At 37.3% G+C, this 20,522-nt stretch overlaps 1 protein-coding gene across 1 annotated transcript in view; it reads left to right on the forward strand.

Moving 5' to 3' along the window:
• The window catches only part of LOC124794768 (kalirin), a 2,150,963-nt gene that overhangs the window by 2,101,645 nt on the left and 28,796 nt on the right, over nucleotides 1-20,522 (forward strand). The window contains exons 40-44 of the mRNA XM_047258392.1: nucleotides 231-387; nucleotides 1,542-1,769; nucleotides 3,909-4,100; nucleotides 4,290-4,525; nucleotides 13,220-13,670. Coding sequence (XP_047114348.1) covers nucleotides 231-387; nucleotides 1,542-1,769; nucleotides 3,909-4,100; nucleotides 4,290-4,525; nucleotides 13,220-13,670 — 1,264 coding nt within the window. The remainder of the gene's footprint in view (nucleotides 1-230; nucleotides 388-1,541; nucleotides 1,770-3,908; nucleotides 4,101-4,289; nucleotides 4,526-13,219; nucleotides 13,671-20,522) is intronic.

A 20,522-nucleotide genomic window follows, 5' to 3' on the forward strand; every position in this document is an offset into this window, starting at 1 on the left:
CAGACAAACGATGAAATTAAGTTTTATTCGTTTGTAAGTTTTATTTGTGCAGTGTCCATTTATTATGTAATGGTTTGAAAACATGCAATTTTCAGGAAAGAAACCTTTATTAAATATTTGGTTATTGCATGATCATTGAAGTTTTGAAAACATCTCATTACTTATTTATAATAAGAAAGTAGTCATACATCTTTATCTGGTCTTACTATAACAATGTACTTTTCTTCTAGCTTCTTTTTGAAGGCTCTAGAGAAATGCCTCAGCCATCCGGAAGAACTTGGCCCACTCTTCAAGAGATATGAGAGAAAACTGCATATGTATGTGGTTTACTGTCAAAACAAACCCGTTTCGGAGTACATAGTCTCAGAATATGATATCTATTTTGAGGTAAGTCCTGTTCCATACATTTATCCTATTATTTTTATTATTCAGACAATTGACAAAATGTAATTACAACAAACCAGTAACTTATGATTAACATCTTGAAACACTTTTTAAAAAATTGGGGACTCATGCTAATTTGGTTCTTCAGTGCTAGTCCTGAATCTGATTATGGTTCTACGTTTCTGCATTGTAATACTTTCTGATTTATATTAGGCATAGCATGTGTCGTTAATTAAAAATGTCACTTTTCTAGTGGTTTGCATTATAAGCTCATAACAATACTTCATTTGTCTCTTAAAACTTGTGTCCTATTATAAATCCTATGAGAGTCTGAAAGTCAGTATGTAAATGAAGAACAGTGTGATAAAATACCTGATAATATATTACTTAATTTCCAGGTTCTGAATTGCATGTTGGTCCATATTATTTCACCCATACTCACTCTCTTAGAAGTAGAAAAAAACTGTGCATTGCTCTCTAGGTTTCGTATTGAGTTTTATATTCTTATGCAAAGTCTTTTAACAGGTTGCCTGTGAATATCTGGCAGGAAATGCAAAAATCCCCTCCCCCTTTTAAAATAGAGAGAGAGAGAGAGAGAGAGAGAGAGAGAGAGAGAGAGAGAGAATGTCTTGTTAGTCAATCCTCGTACAATTTAGCAGAATATTTATACTAAAAACTGTGCCTTCATGTAAAACTAACATTTGTATTAGGTAAATCTTGACTTTTCCAGTACATAGACAGCTTATAGCCATCTGTTTAAAGTTATGTTAATGATTTGTTGGAAGTATTAGATACAAACAGCAGCTGAGTGGTATAGGAGGAGAAGCAACTGAGTGGTATAGGAGGAAAAGCAACAGTGGACTTTTTCAAAGCAATTCTACAAGATGGGATTTACAGAACATCATGTGTACATGAATGAATGAATAAACAAACACTATACAGCCTCAAGTAAAATTAATGATTGTCTCAAAGTCCACATATGATTTGTTATTATTTTAATGCAGATTTAAACTTTGACTAACAAAAATATTTCATCAAAACGACTTTGTGTTCAGAACACTGTGTGCATCAAAAACTTGTAATAATAGGCAGATCACAACAAATCTTTTATATGTCTGCAGCCCTAGTTATAATAGTACTGTTATCATTGTTTTCAGGAACTTCGCCAAAAGCTTGGCCATAAACTGACATTAGGTGACCTGCTCATCAAACCTGTTCAGCGCATTATGAAGTACCAGCTTTTGTTGCGAGACATCTACAAATACACTGAACGAGCAAAGCTTCAGAATGAGATTGACTCATTACGTATTGCACTGCAGGTGATGCAGGTTGTACCCAAGGCTGCAAATGACATGATGGATGTGGGCAGGCTCCAGGGTTTTGATGTAAGTTTGTTCATCAGTTTGTATAACATACAATTAGTATTTTCGAAAAGAAAGTTTTGGAAACTTGTTTTACTAGCAGAAACACAAGCAGTAATATTGCTATTGAAAATCTTACAGAAGTGATAAAGACAACACTGTCAGTAACTACAGTACCTTAACTTAGTAACATTATGATAATTACGATAGCTGTGGATGGAAAGAAATGGAGAAATAGGAAGCAAAGATAAAAAGTATGAAGAGAATTCTGGTTTCATAAGGGTTATATTTTTCAAAACTGGAATGTATAGTGGAAACTAAGCATATCCTGGAGAAAAAGTTCAATCTGTGGCTCTGAATTTCTAAGTCAGGGAAGAAGAATGTATGAAGTGTAGTGTAGCATGGTACAGTATAGTTACTTATTCATCCAATAACCATTTTACAATGCTGTCATTTGCTATAATGCTTTTGCAGTGTGGGATCAAGTGCTGCTAGAACAGGATTTCCTCAAATGTAAATATTTTATCTTTCAAACAATGGAAATTTCAGGCTGAAATATCAACAATATCATGATAAGGATAGATTGCTACTCACCATAAAGATGACACATTGAATTACAGACAGGCACAATGAAAAGACTGTTACACATTCAGTTTTCAGCCAAAGCCTTCTTCAGGAAAGAAAACACACACACATTCCCACAGCCAAGCACACTTCACACTCACATGGCAGCTATCTCTGGCCACTACACCCAGAATGCAGCTGTTGCCTTGAACAAAAGCAGCAGTCTGGTGTGGGTGGACAAGGGGGAGGGATAGTAGGGTACATGTGAGGGAGAGACGAGCGCTTTTTCGTGGAGCATGCGGGACTATGGCGGCAAGACAAGGCTGCCAGATGCAGCATCGGGAGGCTGTGGGGGATGAAGAGGGAGGGGACAGGCAGCAGAAAAGGAGAGGAGCAGAGATGGGGAAAAACCAGAGGGTACACCAGCATTCATTCTTAATAACAGATTTTTCACTGTAGAGAGTTTGAACATTTGAGAAGAGAATTAATGGAGTATCATTGTGGACGTTTATTTTATACACTGAAATAATTAAATAGAAGCATATAACTTAAAGAGAAGTCAGAGAGGTCATCTTATTTTATCCTTAATGGGATGATTAACTTGGAGTAAAGATTATTCAATTTAAGAATGTGTTTTGCATCTCAGCATCAAGCACCAATAAACTGCTTTCAACAGTCAACATAGTTTCTGTTAGCTGCATGTACAGGGTGTCCCAAAAACCACTAACAAGCTTTAGTGACAGGTTCCTTACACCAAAACAAGAAAGGAATGTCTAGTAAACATGGGGTCTAAAATGAATACGTTAAAAGCTGTGTGCCCTGGTTCATCTTCTCTGCCATGAAACACAGCTCTTCACTGAATAACTGCTCATAGCTCTTAAGATATGCATTTTAGAACCCATGTTTACTAGACATTTTTTTCTTATTTTGTTGTAAGGAACCTGTCCCTAAAGTTTGTAGGTGTTTTTGTGGGACATCCTGTATACAACTACAATGCACTTATTCATTGTGTGAAATCCTCTCAAGGTGTACTTCACTATTGCACTCAGATACATGACTGTATTACGTAGCTTCCACTCTGCTTAGTTTCTGTATTCCTGTAGCTATACTTACAGCATCAAGATAATAAATCCACTACCCATTTCATCAGTCTTACACAACACTACAGTTTTTCCATCTCCTACTTAAAAAAACTGAACATTTTCTATTTTTCTGTGGGTGCTTTTATCTTTTCACATTTTCCCACTGTTAAACCTCTATTTCTGTAGCTACATCATCCATACTCTGATCTCTGCCTTAGATCTCAATTATAACATTCTGTATCAACCATAAACCCTCTTTGACCAGATGAGAACCACCATCTCCTGTCTGAAGTTAGCGATCTGTAAGTACAGCACCTCATTTCCACAAGAACATTATTCTGTGACAAACAAGTTTTAAATGCTTTCCATTCAGAAATTATGCTATAAACACTTCCTATGATAGTTACATCAGAAAGTTTAGCTGAGATGTTATCTACACCATGCAGAACAAAAATCCATTCCTCATGTATTTTGCAGAAGATTTACTTTTTGAATGTGGAGTATGTCTGTGTTTCAGGGTAAAATAACAGCACAAGGGAAACTTCTACTTCACGGACCATTGGTGTGTTGTGAAGGGAATTCAGCATTTAACTTCAAAGGAAAGGAGTTGCATGTCTTCTTTTTTGAACAGAATGTAATATTCAGTGAAGCTGTTGGAAAGAAAACTCAGTTCTCCAATCCAGTGTACATTTATAAGGCCCATATACAGGTTAGAGCACAGTTTATAGTTTTACCCCTACTGCTGTTATCTTTATATGAACAATCTCTTTGAATTCAATTTTCTGAAAACTGTGTATTATAGTAGCATATTTGTGTTATGTTTAATCTGAAAATAGCATATTTGTGTTATGTTTAATCTGAAAATAGCATATTTTTAAACTTCTTTTCTGGTCATTAGGTAAATAAAATGAGCCTAGAAGAAGTTCCTGATGATTGTGAGCCAGGAAAGTTTATAATTCGATCAACTGATCCCAATAAGCCCAACTTGTCATATGTCTGCCAACCAATGTCTAAAGAAAGTTGTGAAGAATGGGTGTCGACAATTCGGAGTATTCTGCAGACACAGAAAGACTTTCTGAAAGCACTTCAGTCACCCATAGATTATCAGAGGGGTCAGGAGAAAAAGAAGGAGGTGTAAGTAGTTCTGGTACTCCTCAGAGTGTTGTGAATTGTTGTTGACATATGTTTGAAATGTGAATGTGAGATAAGGTGCTCTGATTCTGAGAATCAAAACGATTGTGAGGTCTGTCAGCCACAAAATGCAGGATTCTGTGGCAAGAGTTTTGGGTGGAATACAGTGAATGTACTTTCAGTGTGTATTGTCTGAGGATGAACCAATTATGACATTGTAAGCCAACACTGTATTGAGGAATAGAGAGACACAGTTCTGTATTACCATCAGTATGATATGGTTGCTTAATAAAGCCTTCTTAGGCAATGTGTGCTACATTCAGAGTGAACCAGTATTTCATTATTAAAAAATTAAGTCACTTGCAATATTAGTCTTGTTTGTGCTGGACTGTTTTGTAGAAACAATTCTTTAAAGCTTTGCCATTTAGAAATAATTGATTTCAAGAAAGAACTGGTTTCTTTATGCTGTAGGCCTACAGTGTTAGAGCTGTGATACAGACTTGCTTTATTGTGAATAACTTTTGTGAAACCAAAGTTTTACACTGCTAGGACTAAATGCAAGAAACATTTCTAAAAAGTTGAGTGAAATGTTCATTTCAATAAATACAAGTAAATCCTGAAGCTCTTGCCCTCCTGCCAGAGAGAATAGCCTTGTAGAAGTCTGATGAGAAATGTTAGCGATAAATCCTAATGCTCTTGAAGCCATGAGGAGCTGTTTTGATATACTTTGCTAATGTGTGGCTAATTGCTCTGTCTGTATAGAAATTATAAATAACGGGTATGAATCTCAATAGTTCTTATTAATAAAAAGTTGTTTCAATCCAGTCCAAAAACTACAACAACAAAAATTGAATCTGTTTGTGAACACAGACATTTTGTTTGCTGTTTGTCAGTAAGCCACTGACAAAATGAAACTTTTTAAGTCAATTTCCATATTGATTCCTCATGTTCTGTACATGGGAATTAAGGCAACTGCACTAACATTCTCTTTAACTGGCTCCCGACCTCTGTGTCATAAAAGACATGAGATTATTATGTATATAATATGTATGTTTGTACATAATAAAAACAAAACATTTTCAATAGAATTGAAATACCTTGATTTATGCAATGTTGTAATATCCCATCCATTATCCTAAATGACACTAACATACTGTCCTATGTGAGACTTCTCCTGCATATCAAAGGGTGCAATCAAATTGTAAGTTGTATTTCACATTTCTGCTGTGAAATAAATAAATGATTAAAGTGTGTGTGTGTGTGTGTGTGTGTGAGAGAGAGAGAGAGAGAGAGAGAGAGAGACGAGATGAAAATGGGGTCCAGATATGAAACTGTGTGAATTGCTGAGAGTGTTGGCTATGTTATAATTTTTCCAGATGTGTAATTTTATGAATTTCTATGTAACATAAAGACAATTTTTTGTGATATTTGTTTATCCATCACTGTGAAATTCTGCTTTGAAGAAGACAAGAAATAACACTATTTTCCCAAAGATTACCCAAAACACACAAACACTTGCAGTAAATATTTACAGCATAAATTTTAGGAATAATTTAAAAAATGTTTGTGTTAACTGTGAAGAAACTATTTGAGTTAAAGATAATTAGCAGTCTTCATACCTTTGTTACAAGAACCTGCTGACAGCATGTAAAATAAATTGTATGAGTACTAGTAGATATGTGCTAGTCAGTGAAAAAATGTGATGAGCTGTTCACAGTAGAGTGTGAATAACTTCTGTTGTTACATCTGGAAACTCACCGACATGATTTGCTTACTGAAATGGGGTGGAATGGCTGAATTATTTTACATGCAAATGGAAGCATCGGATAAGACTAACTTTTTAAAGATATGAAAGTGAACAAAAATGTCTCTTGTATTAATTTTCAGTTTTTTTATCCTTTTTTGTTTCACACACAGTTCGAATTCCATTTATTCTTTTCATATGACATTTATGTTTTACGCTGATTCCCTTTTCCACCTTCAAAACAAATGGATCAGAAATTTGTTTTAAGTAAATTGAGTTTTAGTATCACTTTTTTGGGAACTGTTAGTCAGTTTGCTACATTTGTATTTGGTAAGTATGGTTTGATAATGCATAGAAAGTTCTGGTTGAGAATATTAATTATTTAGGAATAAAAAGACGACTCACCAAAAGGCAGAAGTGCTGCACCATTGACAGATACACGAACAAAAAGTACAGAGCTTTGCATTGCTAGCTTTCAGAATGAAATTCCTTTCTCAAGCTGTAGGAGAAAACACACACACACACACACACACACACACACACACACACAAAACTGTCTCCCTACATTGTGCTCATTCAACTGCCAGCTTTTGACAGTCGAGTGAACACAATGGAGGGAGACAGGAATGTGTGTGTGTGTGTGTGTGTGTGTGTGTGTGTGTGTGTGTGCGCGCGCGCGTTTTTCTCCTGCAGCATGAGAAACGAATTTCATTCTGAAAGCTAGCAAAGCAAAGCTCTGTACCTTTCATTCATGTATCTGTTGACGGTGCAGTGCTTCTGCCTTTCAGTGAGTCATCTCTTTATTCCTGCATAATTGGTAAGCATGGTTTGGTCATATTTCATAAAATCTGATATATCTGAACAATATTTCAACCAAATGTCTGAACCTACAGCTTAAAAATGTTTATTGTCTATCAAATAAATCCTTCATTCATGATAACAGTCAACAGCAGTTATCACCCTGCATGTGACATATATGTGAGTTCATGGGAACCTCAGATATCTTTCCTGTTCCTGAGCGCAATATTCTTCACAGTTGTTGGGTTCTTTCAACATCCCATCTACCTACAATTTTGTCATAAATGAACAGCTGCTTAAATAAAAATAATTCCACTCTTGCTTTTATTTCATGAACTGTATTCTCAAAACCAACAAGATAAAATGGAAGAAATTGATAGAGGTGCATTTATAAAAAGGATGTGGTTGTGGTCTAAGTTGAACTTCAAGGATCCCATTAAACAAAGTTTTCTTGTATTCATCACCATTCACTTAATTTAAAAATTATATTTGCATCTTAATGGTCAAGTGCCACTAAAAAATATATGAAAAAGAAAGATCGCTACTCATCACATAGTGGAGATGTTGAGTTGCAGACAGGACAACAAAAAGACTACTAAACATGTAAGCTATCGGCCAGAAGGCTTTCTTCCAATGCAGACAACATAAACACATGCACATGCACACGCACAAACACACACACACACACACACACACACACACACACACACACACACACATATATATATATATATCTCAGACATGACCGCTGCCTCTGGTTGCCAGGAGCAGCCTGTTAATTTTACTTGTAACTGTGAAACATCAGTATATTGCTTTATACAAGAATTTGAAATACAAAGGTGTAGAGGAGGTGGAATTATGGATCCTTAGTCCCCATAACAATAACTCTTGCCTACTACTTCCTTATTTCATGATGATCTTTGTAACCTGGTCTGCAAGATCTGGTCTGAAAAACAGATTTGTGTTAACAGTGTCACTGCAATTGTGATGCAATCTCAAAACTGAGCGTATGCAAAATATAAGACTGATTTTCATCAGTGAATTTTTTACTCTTGAAAATTTAGGTATTTCAGTCTTGATTTCTATGTCCTCATTCCTTTCTTGCACACACTACCTGTTCTGGGTAAAACTTTGGGGCAGGTAGCCACAAAACTCAGAAAAAATGATTTCTCATTTACTGTTTTATTGTTTGTTTCTGCATCTGGCAGGTAACAACTAAGTTTTGGTAGGAGAAACTTACTGTCTGTCTATTTCCAATGTTCTTAAGATCAGGGAACTGGGCAATGTCAAAGCATTTGACCATACAAGGGATGAATACAACTTCTTGCAGAAATGAACTGTCCTGTGCACGAGGGCCTCAGTAGAAAGACTTTGCTGCTCAGATACAGTTTCTCTTCACACAAAGCAATGCAGTAAATTTCTTCTTTGGAGGTTTGATTCCACTGTAAGAGTTCTTCTAATTGTTAGTATGCCCTTGAGAAAACTGAATGACAACCCTGTCCTATCAATAATGTAATTGTCATATAGTTCTCATTGTCATAAATTGTTTCTGGGTTTTTGTTCACTGCCCTTCTTTCATTGGCTGTCATCTTTTGCAAAATTCTTTAAAATATAACAATGACCCAATTCAAATTGGACTGTGCAACAGCATTTTTCACTTATGGAAGACACTATCTATTAAATATTAAGACACTTGTGTGTACAAAAATGATTAATTGTTCTTTTTTTCCCCTCAGTATTGTTATCCTACTTTTCAATATACTCTAAAATTTCTTCCTTTTTGGACATGTTGATTTTAGAGTAAACAAAACAAGATCAAGATATTTGGGTATAATAGCTTCAGCTACTGTGAGACATTAGGGAAGGACAATCAAAGGAATTAAACAAACAAGTAGCATGTAATAGAAAATTCAAAATAGATGATACGTTAAAAGTTTAACAGTAAAGTAGGATATTTTATGGAAGCAATTAACAGAAAGCAGATGACAATAATTCAAATTTTTAAGTCATCCATACATGAATTAGATGTAACATGCACCAGTCTGTATATGCAACACTCACAATACGTACTCTCTCTATAACAGCTGTAGCTGCATGTTAATGGTGGAAAAGTGCATAGACAACTGGCAGTACCCTTTCTTGTGCTCTACCAAATTATATGTTGTCAGTACCATAAAATTTCCATAATGAGGCAACTGCAAAGATTTCTCAGAGAAGAGAATGACCTAAAAAAATTGGTAACAAAATTTTGGAATAAAAGAAGCAAATGAGAAATTTAAGAAACGAATTATACACAGATAGTGCAGAGAGTTATTTGTAGTGAAGCTGTAGAAGTTTTTGTATCCAGACTCTTCTTCAAAAGTCATTGAACTTGGGTGGATGGTGTAATTTCTCATTTAAATTCAAATGGCATCAGGCAGGCCATCTTGCTGCAAGTGCTCTCTCTCTATACTTGAGAAGGAGAATAATGAAGAAATCTATGGATTTATTGTTGCCTTGCTGTCTCACATCTTTTCATGTGAGCAATAGGAAAAAATTGTGGTAAAGTTGACAATGTGAATAGTGTAATTCATAGAGTTAAAAAGTAGCTCAGGGTTTCATATCTCATGGATCACAATGTCATTATGCACAAAGTGCTAAGCTCAAAATGGGCAAGTATTTGAAAGAAGATTAGCGGTGTCTATCCCATCATTTGCACTAATAAATTTAGGGACGCCATACAAGAAGCTAAAAATTCTGTGTTAATTACGAGAAAGAATGATCATTTCTCTTTTACTAGTGTTGTTAATATATTTATTAGCTCAGCTGAATGTCCTGAAAAACAATAAGAAGAAAATCATTAAACATTTTTGTAAACAGGCTCTTCTCACAATAAACTGGCACATGTATTCTAATCATTGTTTATGTTCTATTGATTGCTGATATTAATGAATATCCAAATGTAGAAACTCAGTTCGAGAGCGCATACTTTAAGGGAGAGAAGAAACCAAAAATGTAAGATAAGGTAATTCACAAGTCTCATGTCAAGCTTGCTTAAATAAGACAATGTACAGAACAGCTCAAAATGAGAATGCATAGATTCTTGAGGAATGAGTCAGTTGGCTTTATTAGGCTTGTGCATCAGACAAGCTTGACTGTTCTGGATAGCCACTAAGAATCAATTTTGTTTATGTACATGAATGATGACCTACAGCCTTCTGTTTTTAGCCCTCTAATGTCATTATTTGGTGTTGTATTTCCTGTAAAGGCCTCATTGTGATAAAACACTCAGATTGATGTTAACAGTTGATTTTTCTACCAGCCCATTCATCATTCTACCTCCACATCAAATCCTGCAAATGATTGTGTCAACACCTACGTGCATATCTATACACATTATGTTCCATTAAAAACTAAAAATGTGCTAATACTTGCACCTTCATCAGATGTATGTAAGTGTACAAGTGGAGCAGATGACTCAATGGGAAAATGGGTTTAACTCCATAATTAAAAGAGGTGTCCTGAAGTTGTTGGGAGAAATATAGGTAACTAAAAATTATGAATGTGATGGACAAGTAAGAGAGTAACATTACAGATCACTTTCTGAGTGGAGTATAAGTTCTGTGATTGAGAGAGAACAAGATCAATGAAGTAAAATAAATGCGTGCAAAATACTCTCACTTTTAATTACAAAAGAAGGGTCTCATTGGTTGCTGAAATAGAAACCTTTATTTCTGCTGCAAATCGATTTCAATCACTTTGTGACCATCACCAGTGCTTGTATTAAAGCCTTGTGCACTCATAAATACAAGCCATAAAATAACAGTATCTGATCATATTAATGAAGAGTTCTTGTTAGACCAGAGGTACAAATGGAGGTTGATGCCAATTCTGCTTCATGTTATGAAGACAGCTTCCAGAAATAAAGTTGTACAGTGGAATTAAAAGTATTAGAAGAAATGTTTGTTAATTTTAATAACTAAAAAGGTGCAGTTAGTTGATAACAGAGATCCAGAACAGAAGATTAGCAGAGATAACACAAGTGCAGCAGTGGAGAGGATGAGCTATAATTAGTAATGGTATTTGGGAAGAGGTGTGTAGAGTGTTGTCTACTTCAAGGCAAGCTGGGTGGATATGCCAGTTACAAATGATCACTCCTGATTTTGGGTTTTTGATGAACTACATCCGCTCCTCCTGGCTATGAGGATGTTTCAGTGCTTTAATTTCACTTTGTAACTAATTCAGGAGAAATGCTTGGTTCTGAAGTAAAACAAGAAGAAAGAAGAAGAAAACAATAACAACATAACATTGTATGAAGCAAACTAGAAGCAGTCATTTACCAGGTTCTTCAGTGAGAATATGTGAAGTGCAGTTAACAATAAAGTGATGAGTCCCTCATAGTGTATGCTCCTTGGTGTTGTAGTAAATTTCCGAAAGCTGGAGATGGTTCACACTTGTGCAATGTTCTGCACTTTTCAATTGGTCCTGGTGGATTTCTTTTCTGTATTTCATCATATTTGTATGCAGAAGATTTTCTTGAAGCAAAAAAGAATAGATAGTTAATTGGGTTAGTACGTATCAAAGGCTGTACATTGTCAAGTAAGATCAACAATTAACTTCATAACAAAGGCAGAAGGATAAAGAAATGAAATTTCATGATAAGAGGAAAATGCTAATTTAGTGGTGCTGAATTTGACCCCTTTTTTGGCAGAGTATACAGAGCAGATGTATTGGAGAGATGTGTCATCATCATCGTCTTCATATCCTTCCAGCAAGCCAGGTAGGGAGCTTATGAGCAATTTACTTCCATTTTGCTGTATCTTGATACACTTCTTCTCTTGATGCAGTTTCTCAGTTTTCTTTTCTGGTCTCCAGATCCAGCCGTCTTTCTCTGGGTTGTCCTATTGGTCTTTTCCCCTGCACGTTTCTCTCCAAGTATTGTTTTGGCGGGGAGTTACTGTCACCCTCTTCACATGTCCAAACCATGTGAGCTATGTAGTACTCAAGTCTCTCAGTCATTGACACATCCACTTGCAACTCTCCTGTGATGCATTCATTCCTAATTTTATCTCTTCTAGCATTCCACAATGTTGATTGCAGAAACTTAATTTTACTTGTTTGTAACTTGCAATCTTCCTTGTTAATTACACAGTGCTATTGGAGAGATATGTATCAAACAGTAGTATTAAATAAGGTTTGTTATACAGTTGAAAGCAATATATTTATATTCAACTGTTGATTTGCTAGGCATAACCTGGATGAGGATTTTTCTGTTGGGGTTTATCTGGTTAGTCTTTGAAGATCCCTCATCTAATTAACCCCACAAAGGATGGATTGCCACACCATCTATGCTGTTCCAAAGGTCTCCTTCTGTGCTGAAGATGTCATTGTTGTCTTTGCCTGTAACATTGGGCAAAATAGCTTGCTTGGAATATATTCTGTGGATAAATGTTTTCAAGGACATAAAAATTAATGAGAAACTTAATGAGGAGTGACACCATCTGTGTAATACACATATCCGAATATAATGAATAAATGATTTGCAAAAAATGTGCTCAATTTGCCTACAGTGGAGAGTTCTTAACAAAAGACTGGCAGCTAGCTGTGTTAAGGTATATATAATAACTGTATATTGTATAATGTAGGCAAGAAGTGCGTGCATATATTTAATCGTTTTACTTTTAATTTTCGATATGAATAATCTTCACTGGGTGCTTCTGTGGGAAAGAAATACTTCACTTCACTTTAATGGTTTACCAAAAAGAGCACTTACTTGCTATTCCTTACAATTTTTTCATACTACCTGCTTAAGTGTCAAGAAATAATTTAATTTCTTAAAATTTCTGTTGTTAATAACAAAAGAGGGACATGCAACCACCAATAAACAAATATTTTTTAATTGACCAGTGGCTGAAAGTAAATGTAATGTATCCAGCATATAAACTTTATTACCGTGTTATGTGCAAATGAAATTTTCCTCACATTCTGCTGGCTACTTTATCTTTTATAATTTTTGGTATTGGCAGCTGACTTCCTTGCATATTCATTTTGCCTTTGCACCTGCCCGTTTATTGATATATGTTTGCATGCTTTACATGTATCTTTTGCATGCTCTGTTTTATGTTTAATCACTGTTTTATTTATTTTTTGTTTCTCCCTTCTTGGTTTCTTCTTAGCTCTGCTCCAGAACTGAGTTCAGTTTGGACCCCTTCATTAAGGAAGAGCTTGTCACACCCTGCATCAAGTACAGAAAAGGAAAATGGAAGAGGTTATAAGAATTTTGATGACTCTGCTTCTCTTCCTTGTCCCAGCACTGCAGCTTCTGCTCTTCTTGATGCTTATTCTGTGCCCAGCAAAGCAATCTATGATAGTGATCAAAGGAGCTTTACTTCAAGTGCAGATGAAAGCCACTGTTCAGACAAAAGTAACAGAACTCAGAGCCCCACAAAAATGAAGTTGAACTTTTTGGAAGGTTTTCGCAACACACTACGTTCACGGACTAAAAGTGATGTGGCTTGCTACAGTGAGTGTGAATGGAACAGTGTCAAGCCTTCAAGTCCATACACAGGTTCTGGCACTGATAAAGGCATTGCAAGGAGGTGGTCTGAGGCAGGCACACCAAATCTGGTAAGAAACAAAGGCAACATTTCTGTGAATACCTTCTAATCTGGACTACACTTCTGAGCACCCGTTTTCCTATATAAACTTCTGCATGAAATTCTGTGACAATTACTCACCTTAACCACCACTAACCAGTTACCTACAATTTTATGGGATATTAGTAGCATCAACTGATACATGTAGTGTAGAATATATACTAACTTTGGAAATGTAGATCATTACTCACATCATAGATCAACTCGTGAATAAGTGAAATGTTATAATTTTTTTTATAACTTAATCAGTTTTTTCTCAAGAGAGGAGGTAATGGAAGGCCACTCTTGCAAACATTTCTGCAACTGAAGAGTATGTAACCTAAGTGGGTGAGTAGCTTGGATAATGGGAAGTGGAATAGGGTGATGAAGGTTACACATGGAAAGGAAGGGTGGAGAAGCAAGAACGTGTGTGGGTAAAAGTAAGTATACTATGCAGGACTGGCTGCAACAAGACAAGAAGCAGCTGGAGACAAGTGAACAGGAAAAATGTAAAAAACTAAAAATGAGGTTATCAGTAACATCAGTATTTAAATTGAGAGAGATGCAGCAAGATGTACCAAAACAGCCAGATGTTGAGCAACCATAAATGAGAAATTTAGCAAAGTTGTTGGAGATAAAAATTACAAACATGAAGAGAGGATAAGATGGTGATGAAGGAGAGGGATACAAAGGACAGAAAGCAGAGGGTGGGGGGGAAGGGGGGGGGGGGAGAGAGAGAGAGAGAGAGAGAGAGAGAGAGAGAGAGAGAGAGAGAGAGAAGTATAAGGCTATAAAAGATTGTTAACGAAACTGGTATTGAACCTGCTGAAGAAAAGCAATACTGAAGGTATGAGATTTCCACTCTGCAGCAGAGTGTGCACTGATATGAAACTTTCTGGCAGATTAAAACTGTGTGCCGGACCGAGACTCGAACTCGGGACCATTGCCTTTCCTGGGCAAGTGCTCTACCATCTGAGCTACCCAGGCACAACTCATTCCCCATCCTCACAGCTTTACTTCTGCCAGTACCTCGTCTCCTACCTTCCAAACTTTACAGAAGTTCTGCTGAGAACCTGCAGAACTAGCACTCCTGAAAGAAAGGATATTGCGGAGGCATAGCTTAGCCACAGCCTTGAGGATGTTTCCAGAATGAGAATTCCACTCTGCAGCGGAGTGTGTGTTGATATTAAACTTCCTGGCAGATTAAAACTGTGTGCCGGACCGAGACTCAAACTCGGGACCTTTGAATTTCATGGGCAAGTGCTCTACCATTGTGCTTGGGTAGCTCAGATCGTAGAGCACTTGACCACAAAATTCATAGGTCCTGAGTTCGAGTCTGGGTCCGGCACACAGTCTTAATCTGCCAGGAAGTTTCATATCAGCACACACTCTGCTGCAGAGTGGAATTCTAATTCTGGAAACATCCCCAAGGCTGTGGCTAAGCCATGTCTCCATAATATCCTTTCTTTCAGGGGTGCTAGATCTGCAGGTTCGCAGGAGAGCTTCTGTAAAGTTTGGAAGGTAGGAGACGAGGTACTGGCAAAAGCAAAGCTGTGAGGACGGGGCTTGAGTCGTGCTTTGGTAGCTCAGATGGTAGAGCACTTGCCCGCAAAATTCAAAGGACCTGAGTTCGAGTCTGAGTCCGACACACAGTTTTAATCTGCCAGGAAGTTTCAATACTGAAGGTTATTTTACACCATTCTTTTTATAAGAAATATAAAATATGCATACCTTCTTCTCTTTGAAAGTTCTGGTGTTGGAGATAGGAAATGTATAAATAGTATATCCATCTACTAACACAAATAATTTGCTCTAAAAGTATTAGTTTTAGTAGTAATTACAGTATTTTTTTTTTTTTACTTAATGTTAGATGAAGCAAAAGGAATTTTACTTCCTTTGAATTGAAGTATGTTTAATGCATCTACTGCATGAAACTCATACCACTTGAATGACAGTTATAAGAGTATTGTACTTAAGGCACTTAAATTAATACTTGATATTGTTTCAAATATTCAAATGAAGTGACATAATTTCACAGTCTTTACTGGTGTCATACAGATATGATTTTATGTATGTATAGAGACTCAAGAGGCAAGTGAAAATTTGTACAAATGCTGCGAATCCAACCCAGGTTTCCTGCTTACTAGACAGGTGTGCTAGCCACTAGGCCACCTTGGCACAGCGTTCACACAACCACACAAATTACCCTGGCACAGCTCCCTCCTCAATCTACATTCTTACTGCTGCCCCAGTCTACATTAAATTCCCCCTTACACACAAACAGCCCTGCTGAGACTATCTATGTTCTGGAATAGCACCTCATCAACAAACATAAATGGGGCATCCAGCCTGAAACAGAGCTGCAGGAGCTTATACAAATGAAATGACACAATTTCAGAGACTTTCACTGATCTCACGCAGTGAGTGAAAATTGGTACCAAGATCAGGAATCAAACCCTGGTTTCCTGTGTACTAGGCATATGCATTAGCTACTAAGCCACTTTGGCACAGCAGTTCACTCAGTTGCATGGATTACCCTGGCATGAAACCCTCCTCAATCCAGATTCTCATTGCCAATCCTACTTTAAATTCCCCCTTACACATAAACAGAAGTGCCAATCTCTTCATGTTCTGGAATAGCATGCTCGATGCTGAGGTGCTATTCCAAAACATGGAGAGCCTTGACAATTCTGTACATGTGTAAGGAGGCATTTAAAGTAGACTAGGGTGGCAGTAAGAATTTGGATCCATATCGGAAGCATGCCTAGGTAATTCGTGCAATTGTGCAAACTGTGCCATAGTGGTTTAGTGGCTAACGCTCCTGCCTAGTAAACAGGAGACACAGGTTTGATTCCCAGTCTGTGTACAAATTTTAAATCACCACTTCAGTCTATGTACATAGTTTCAAATATTGTTTTGCATAAGATTGGAGACACTCAAACATTAATTTTGGGCTGAAGATTACACACTTCCAGGTAAGTACTTTACACTCATATTGCAGCTAGCTGCAGAAAACACTCTTGTGATAACTAATGAAACTGCACTACACGCAACACACATGAATAATACAAGTTGCAAAAGATATTGATAGCTCTGTTCAGTTGATGAGTTACATAGTAACATAGTCAGATCATCTGATGACGACTTCCAAGGAATTTGAAACCAGTACTGTACCTATTACTGAAAAATACAAAAAATAAAATAAAAAATTGTCACAAGATGGTCATTGTGTTCCCCATAGACAATATGAAAATCTGAGTATTATGTTACAACATAAATTTTAGTAAAATTGTTAATGTTTCATGGTATCAAAAAGAGTTGGAGAAGAAAATACACATGCTGAAATAAATACCATTTATTGCATTACCTGTTCCAGAAATAGAAACCAGTAATAAATGGCTCATAAACAATTAACAAGTTAAAGGTAGGAAAATAGGAAATAAGGTACCAGAGGAAGTAAAGCTGTAAGGACGGATCATGATCCGAGCTTGGATAGATGACAGCAGAGCACTTGCCTGCAAAATGTGAAGCCCCTAGTTTGGAGTCCCAGTCTGGCATACTGTTTAAATCTGCCAGGAAATTTCAGAAAGTAAAAATGTTCCTTCCATAGTTCTACATACTGCTAGGTGTTAATACAATGAAGAAAACAGTAGCCAGTCACTTTCTGATATTCTTTGATTAAAAGATGTTCTGAAGAGTCATGACCTATCCTTGGGTATACTTCCTTCCGTATGTATTTCACTCTTTTTAAAATTAAAAGTCAAATTCCCATCAAGGAGCTACTGCAGATGTTCTGCGTTGTTGTTATTGGAGCATATTTGTAAAACTGGTTTGCAGTTGCCTTCTCCTGATGTGTGAGTGATGCATCTGGCTTGTATCTGCAAGTCAATAAGCATTCATGTAGTGTAATAGTGTGGTTATGTTGGATGAATGTGAAGTGGGGGAAAGAGAGTAAAGCAAATTAATGATACATAACTTACTCCTGTTGAAAATGGCTAAGAAGGACAATGAACTGCAGATCCCCTTATGCTGAAAACATCGCCATCAACAGTCTCACACTCTCATTCTGTAAGACAGGGGAGGATGGTTTGAAATAAACTCAGGACCCTGGCAGATAATATTAGGATCAGGGACTGTGTGCTGCACTTCTCACCATTCCAACAAGATAATTCGCAGTTGGCAGTGAAAAGCTTGCATCAAACCATCTCTCTCTCTCTCTCTCTCTCTCTCTCTCTCTCTCTCTCTCTGACACACACACACACACACACACACACACACACACACACACACACACACTTTTTCTGTCTAGTTTCACATGGTGATTAAATTTAAGGAATTTCACATGGTGATTAAACTGAAGGAAGTATTTTGAATGGATTTATACTTAATGTTATTGCTTAAAAGTTAAGGTATTTGAATGGTTGCATGCATAAATAATACTAATTCACCCAAATTAAGAATAGCCACTGCAAGAAAAAAGAAAGAAAAGAAAAAAAGACATGCCATGAAGGAGTTATGCAAACTGGTGTTCATACAGGTATCAACAGCAAATGCAAAACTGTAAACTTTGGTGGCCAGTGGATGAATATGTGTTGCTGCAGCACAATTTCACCACACAGCTGGCGAGAGTGGTACCCATGGCAAAAGTCTGTGAATTTCATTCCATGCACTCAGCTGGACAGTAACTATGAGTCACAGACAGACACGTGAACGATATATGCAGATATCAGAGCATTTGAGAGGGGACATTTAGTTGGGCTCAGAGAAGCTTGTTGGTTGGATTGGTTGGCAAATCATTCAACATTTGAATAAGAGCATGCAGCTAGTCGATGATGCTGGCAAGTATGTATGAACCCTGGCCAAATACAGCGTCAAGTTGGAAGCAGTCAACATAGAGAGATGACAGAACAAGAGGACTGAGCAATCATCAGAGAGGCACTCAGAGCTCCAGATTCATCATCATCATCATCATCATCATCATTGATCCAATGTGCAACTCGTGCTTCAGTGATCACAACTTGTGTTATTAACAGGTGGCTCACAGACAGCGACTGAGCTCACGTTGCCCCTTACATCCACTTCCATTGACCTCTGTACACCAACAAGCCCATTTGCGATTGTGTCAGGCACACTCAACCCAGAATATTGTTGACTGGAGTAGAATCATCGTCAGTGATAAGTCCTGCTTTGAACTGAGCCCCACAACCAGCAAAGATGTGTCTGGAGATTTCCTGGACAGTGGTGGCATACTATCCTGACTTTGCCAGCCATCCAGCCCAACAACCAGGAGTCCTCGTGCTTACCAAACCCTACCTTGCCCACTAAGGCCACCACATGTCAACCCAACTGAGAACATTTGTGGCATTATGGGTAGGGCCCTACAAAGAGCTCAGGATTTTGGTGATCTAATGTGCCAATTGGATAGAATTTGGCAAAATATCCCTCTGGAGGATATACAAAAACTTTATCAAGCTGAGTAACTGCTTGCATAAGGGCCAGAGGTAGGCCAGTGTTTTATTTACTTGTACAATTTATGAAGCTCTTTCTCTTGAATAAGTCATCCAGTTTCTCTGAAATTGTAACCATCTGTATATTTGTGTAATTTTTATACATAAAATTGACAGTGAAGAGAATCCAAGTCACAAGAACCTTCAAAAAATAAAACCCTGGTTTTGTGGTAAAAGATTTTTGTTTTATGTGAGACTTCCATTACCCTTGAATACATCAGCACTGATAGATATTCACTTTTAACATGGGTATTTAGTATCAAGCTTGTTCAGGAGTTGGACAAAAATATGAAAACACCAAAAACACAACTCATGATTTAGAAAACCCATTGGCATTCAAAACTTCTTCCAGTCATCTTTGGAGGGATAAATACAGGTCCTTTATGGTTTTCAAGGGAATCTTATACCATTCTTCCTGCAAAATAGTGGCAAGTTCAAGTAACAGTGGTGGAGGTGGATAGCAGTCATGGACCCTTCTCACCAGAGTCGACCACAAAGGCTCACTGACTGTAGTAACCAGGGGAGATGCTATGTAATTCATCCTTGAGTTCATAAAACCAGTCCTGGATAATAAGAGCAGTGAATAGTAGCCCTGTTGCCTTGGAAGTTAGCATCACCATTGGTGAAAAACATTGTACCATGGGACGGACCTGACCAGCCAAAATGGTCACTTAATCCTTGGCAGTAGTGTGCCCTTGCAGAGTAACCATGGAATCCATGAAATACTATGTTATGGCTGCCCAAATAATCACCAGTCCATGCCATGTTTCACTCTGGGATGTAAACTCTGCCAGAAGTTGTAAACAGTGTGTAACAATACTCATCCAACCAAATGACTTTCTTCCATTGGTCCATAGTCCAGGTCTTATAGCTTCAGCACCACATTTACCTGTATTGTGCATTTCCAAGCTGATGAGTGGTTTTGGAATACCAGCTTGCCCTGCAGTTCCCTGCTTATAGAACACCCTTCATATTATTTTGGTGATGACGATGATCACAAGTGTAATATTCAGTTCTGCAGTGACTTTTCCAGCTGTCATCCTATTATTTTTCATCACAGGTCTCTTCAGTGACCTTCTGTCATGATCACTCAACACACACTTTCATCCACATTGTGACTTGGTGGATGATGTTTCTCCACTTCCCTGCATGCAGTGAAGTTCTTCCACACAGTGACTCTTGAAATACCAAGCAATTCAGCTATCTTGGTTATGGAAGCTTCCGTCACAGCTTACTGCTGACATAATGCACTTTCAACTACACAGTAGACTGTTCTGATCATGACTGACACTTGCAACATTTCGAGGACATTGCACAGGTTCCCATCATGGTCAAAT

This window comes from Schistocerca piceifrons, chromosome 4, assembly GCF_021461385.2.
Source record: "Schistocerca piceifrons isolate TAMUIC-IGC-003096 chromosome 4, iqSchPice1.1, whole genome shotgun sequence".
Taxonomy (NCBI): Eukaryota; Metazoa; Arthropoda; class Insecta; order Orthoptera; family Acrididae; genus Schistocerca; species Schistocerca piceifrons.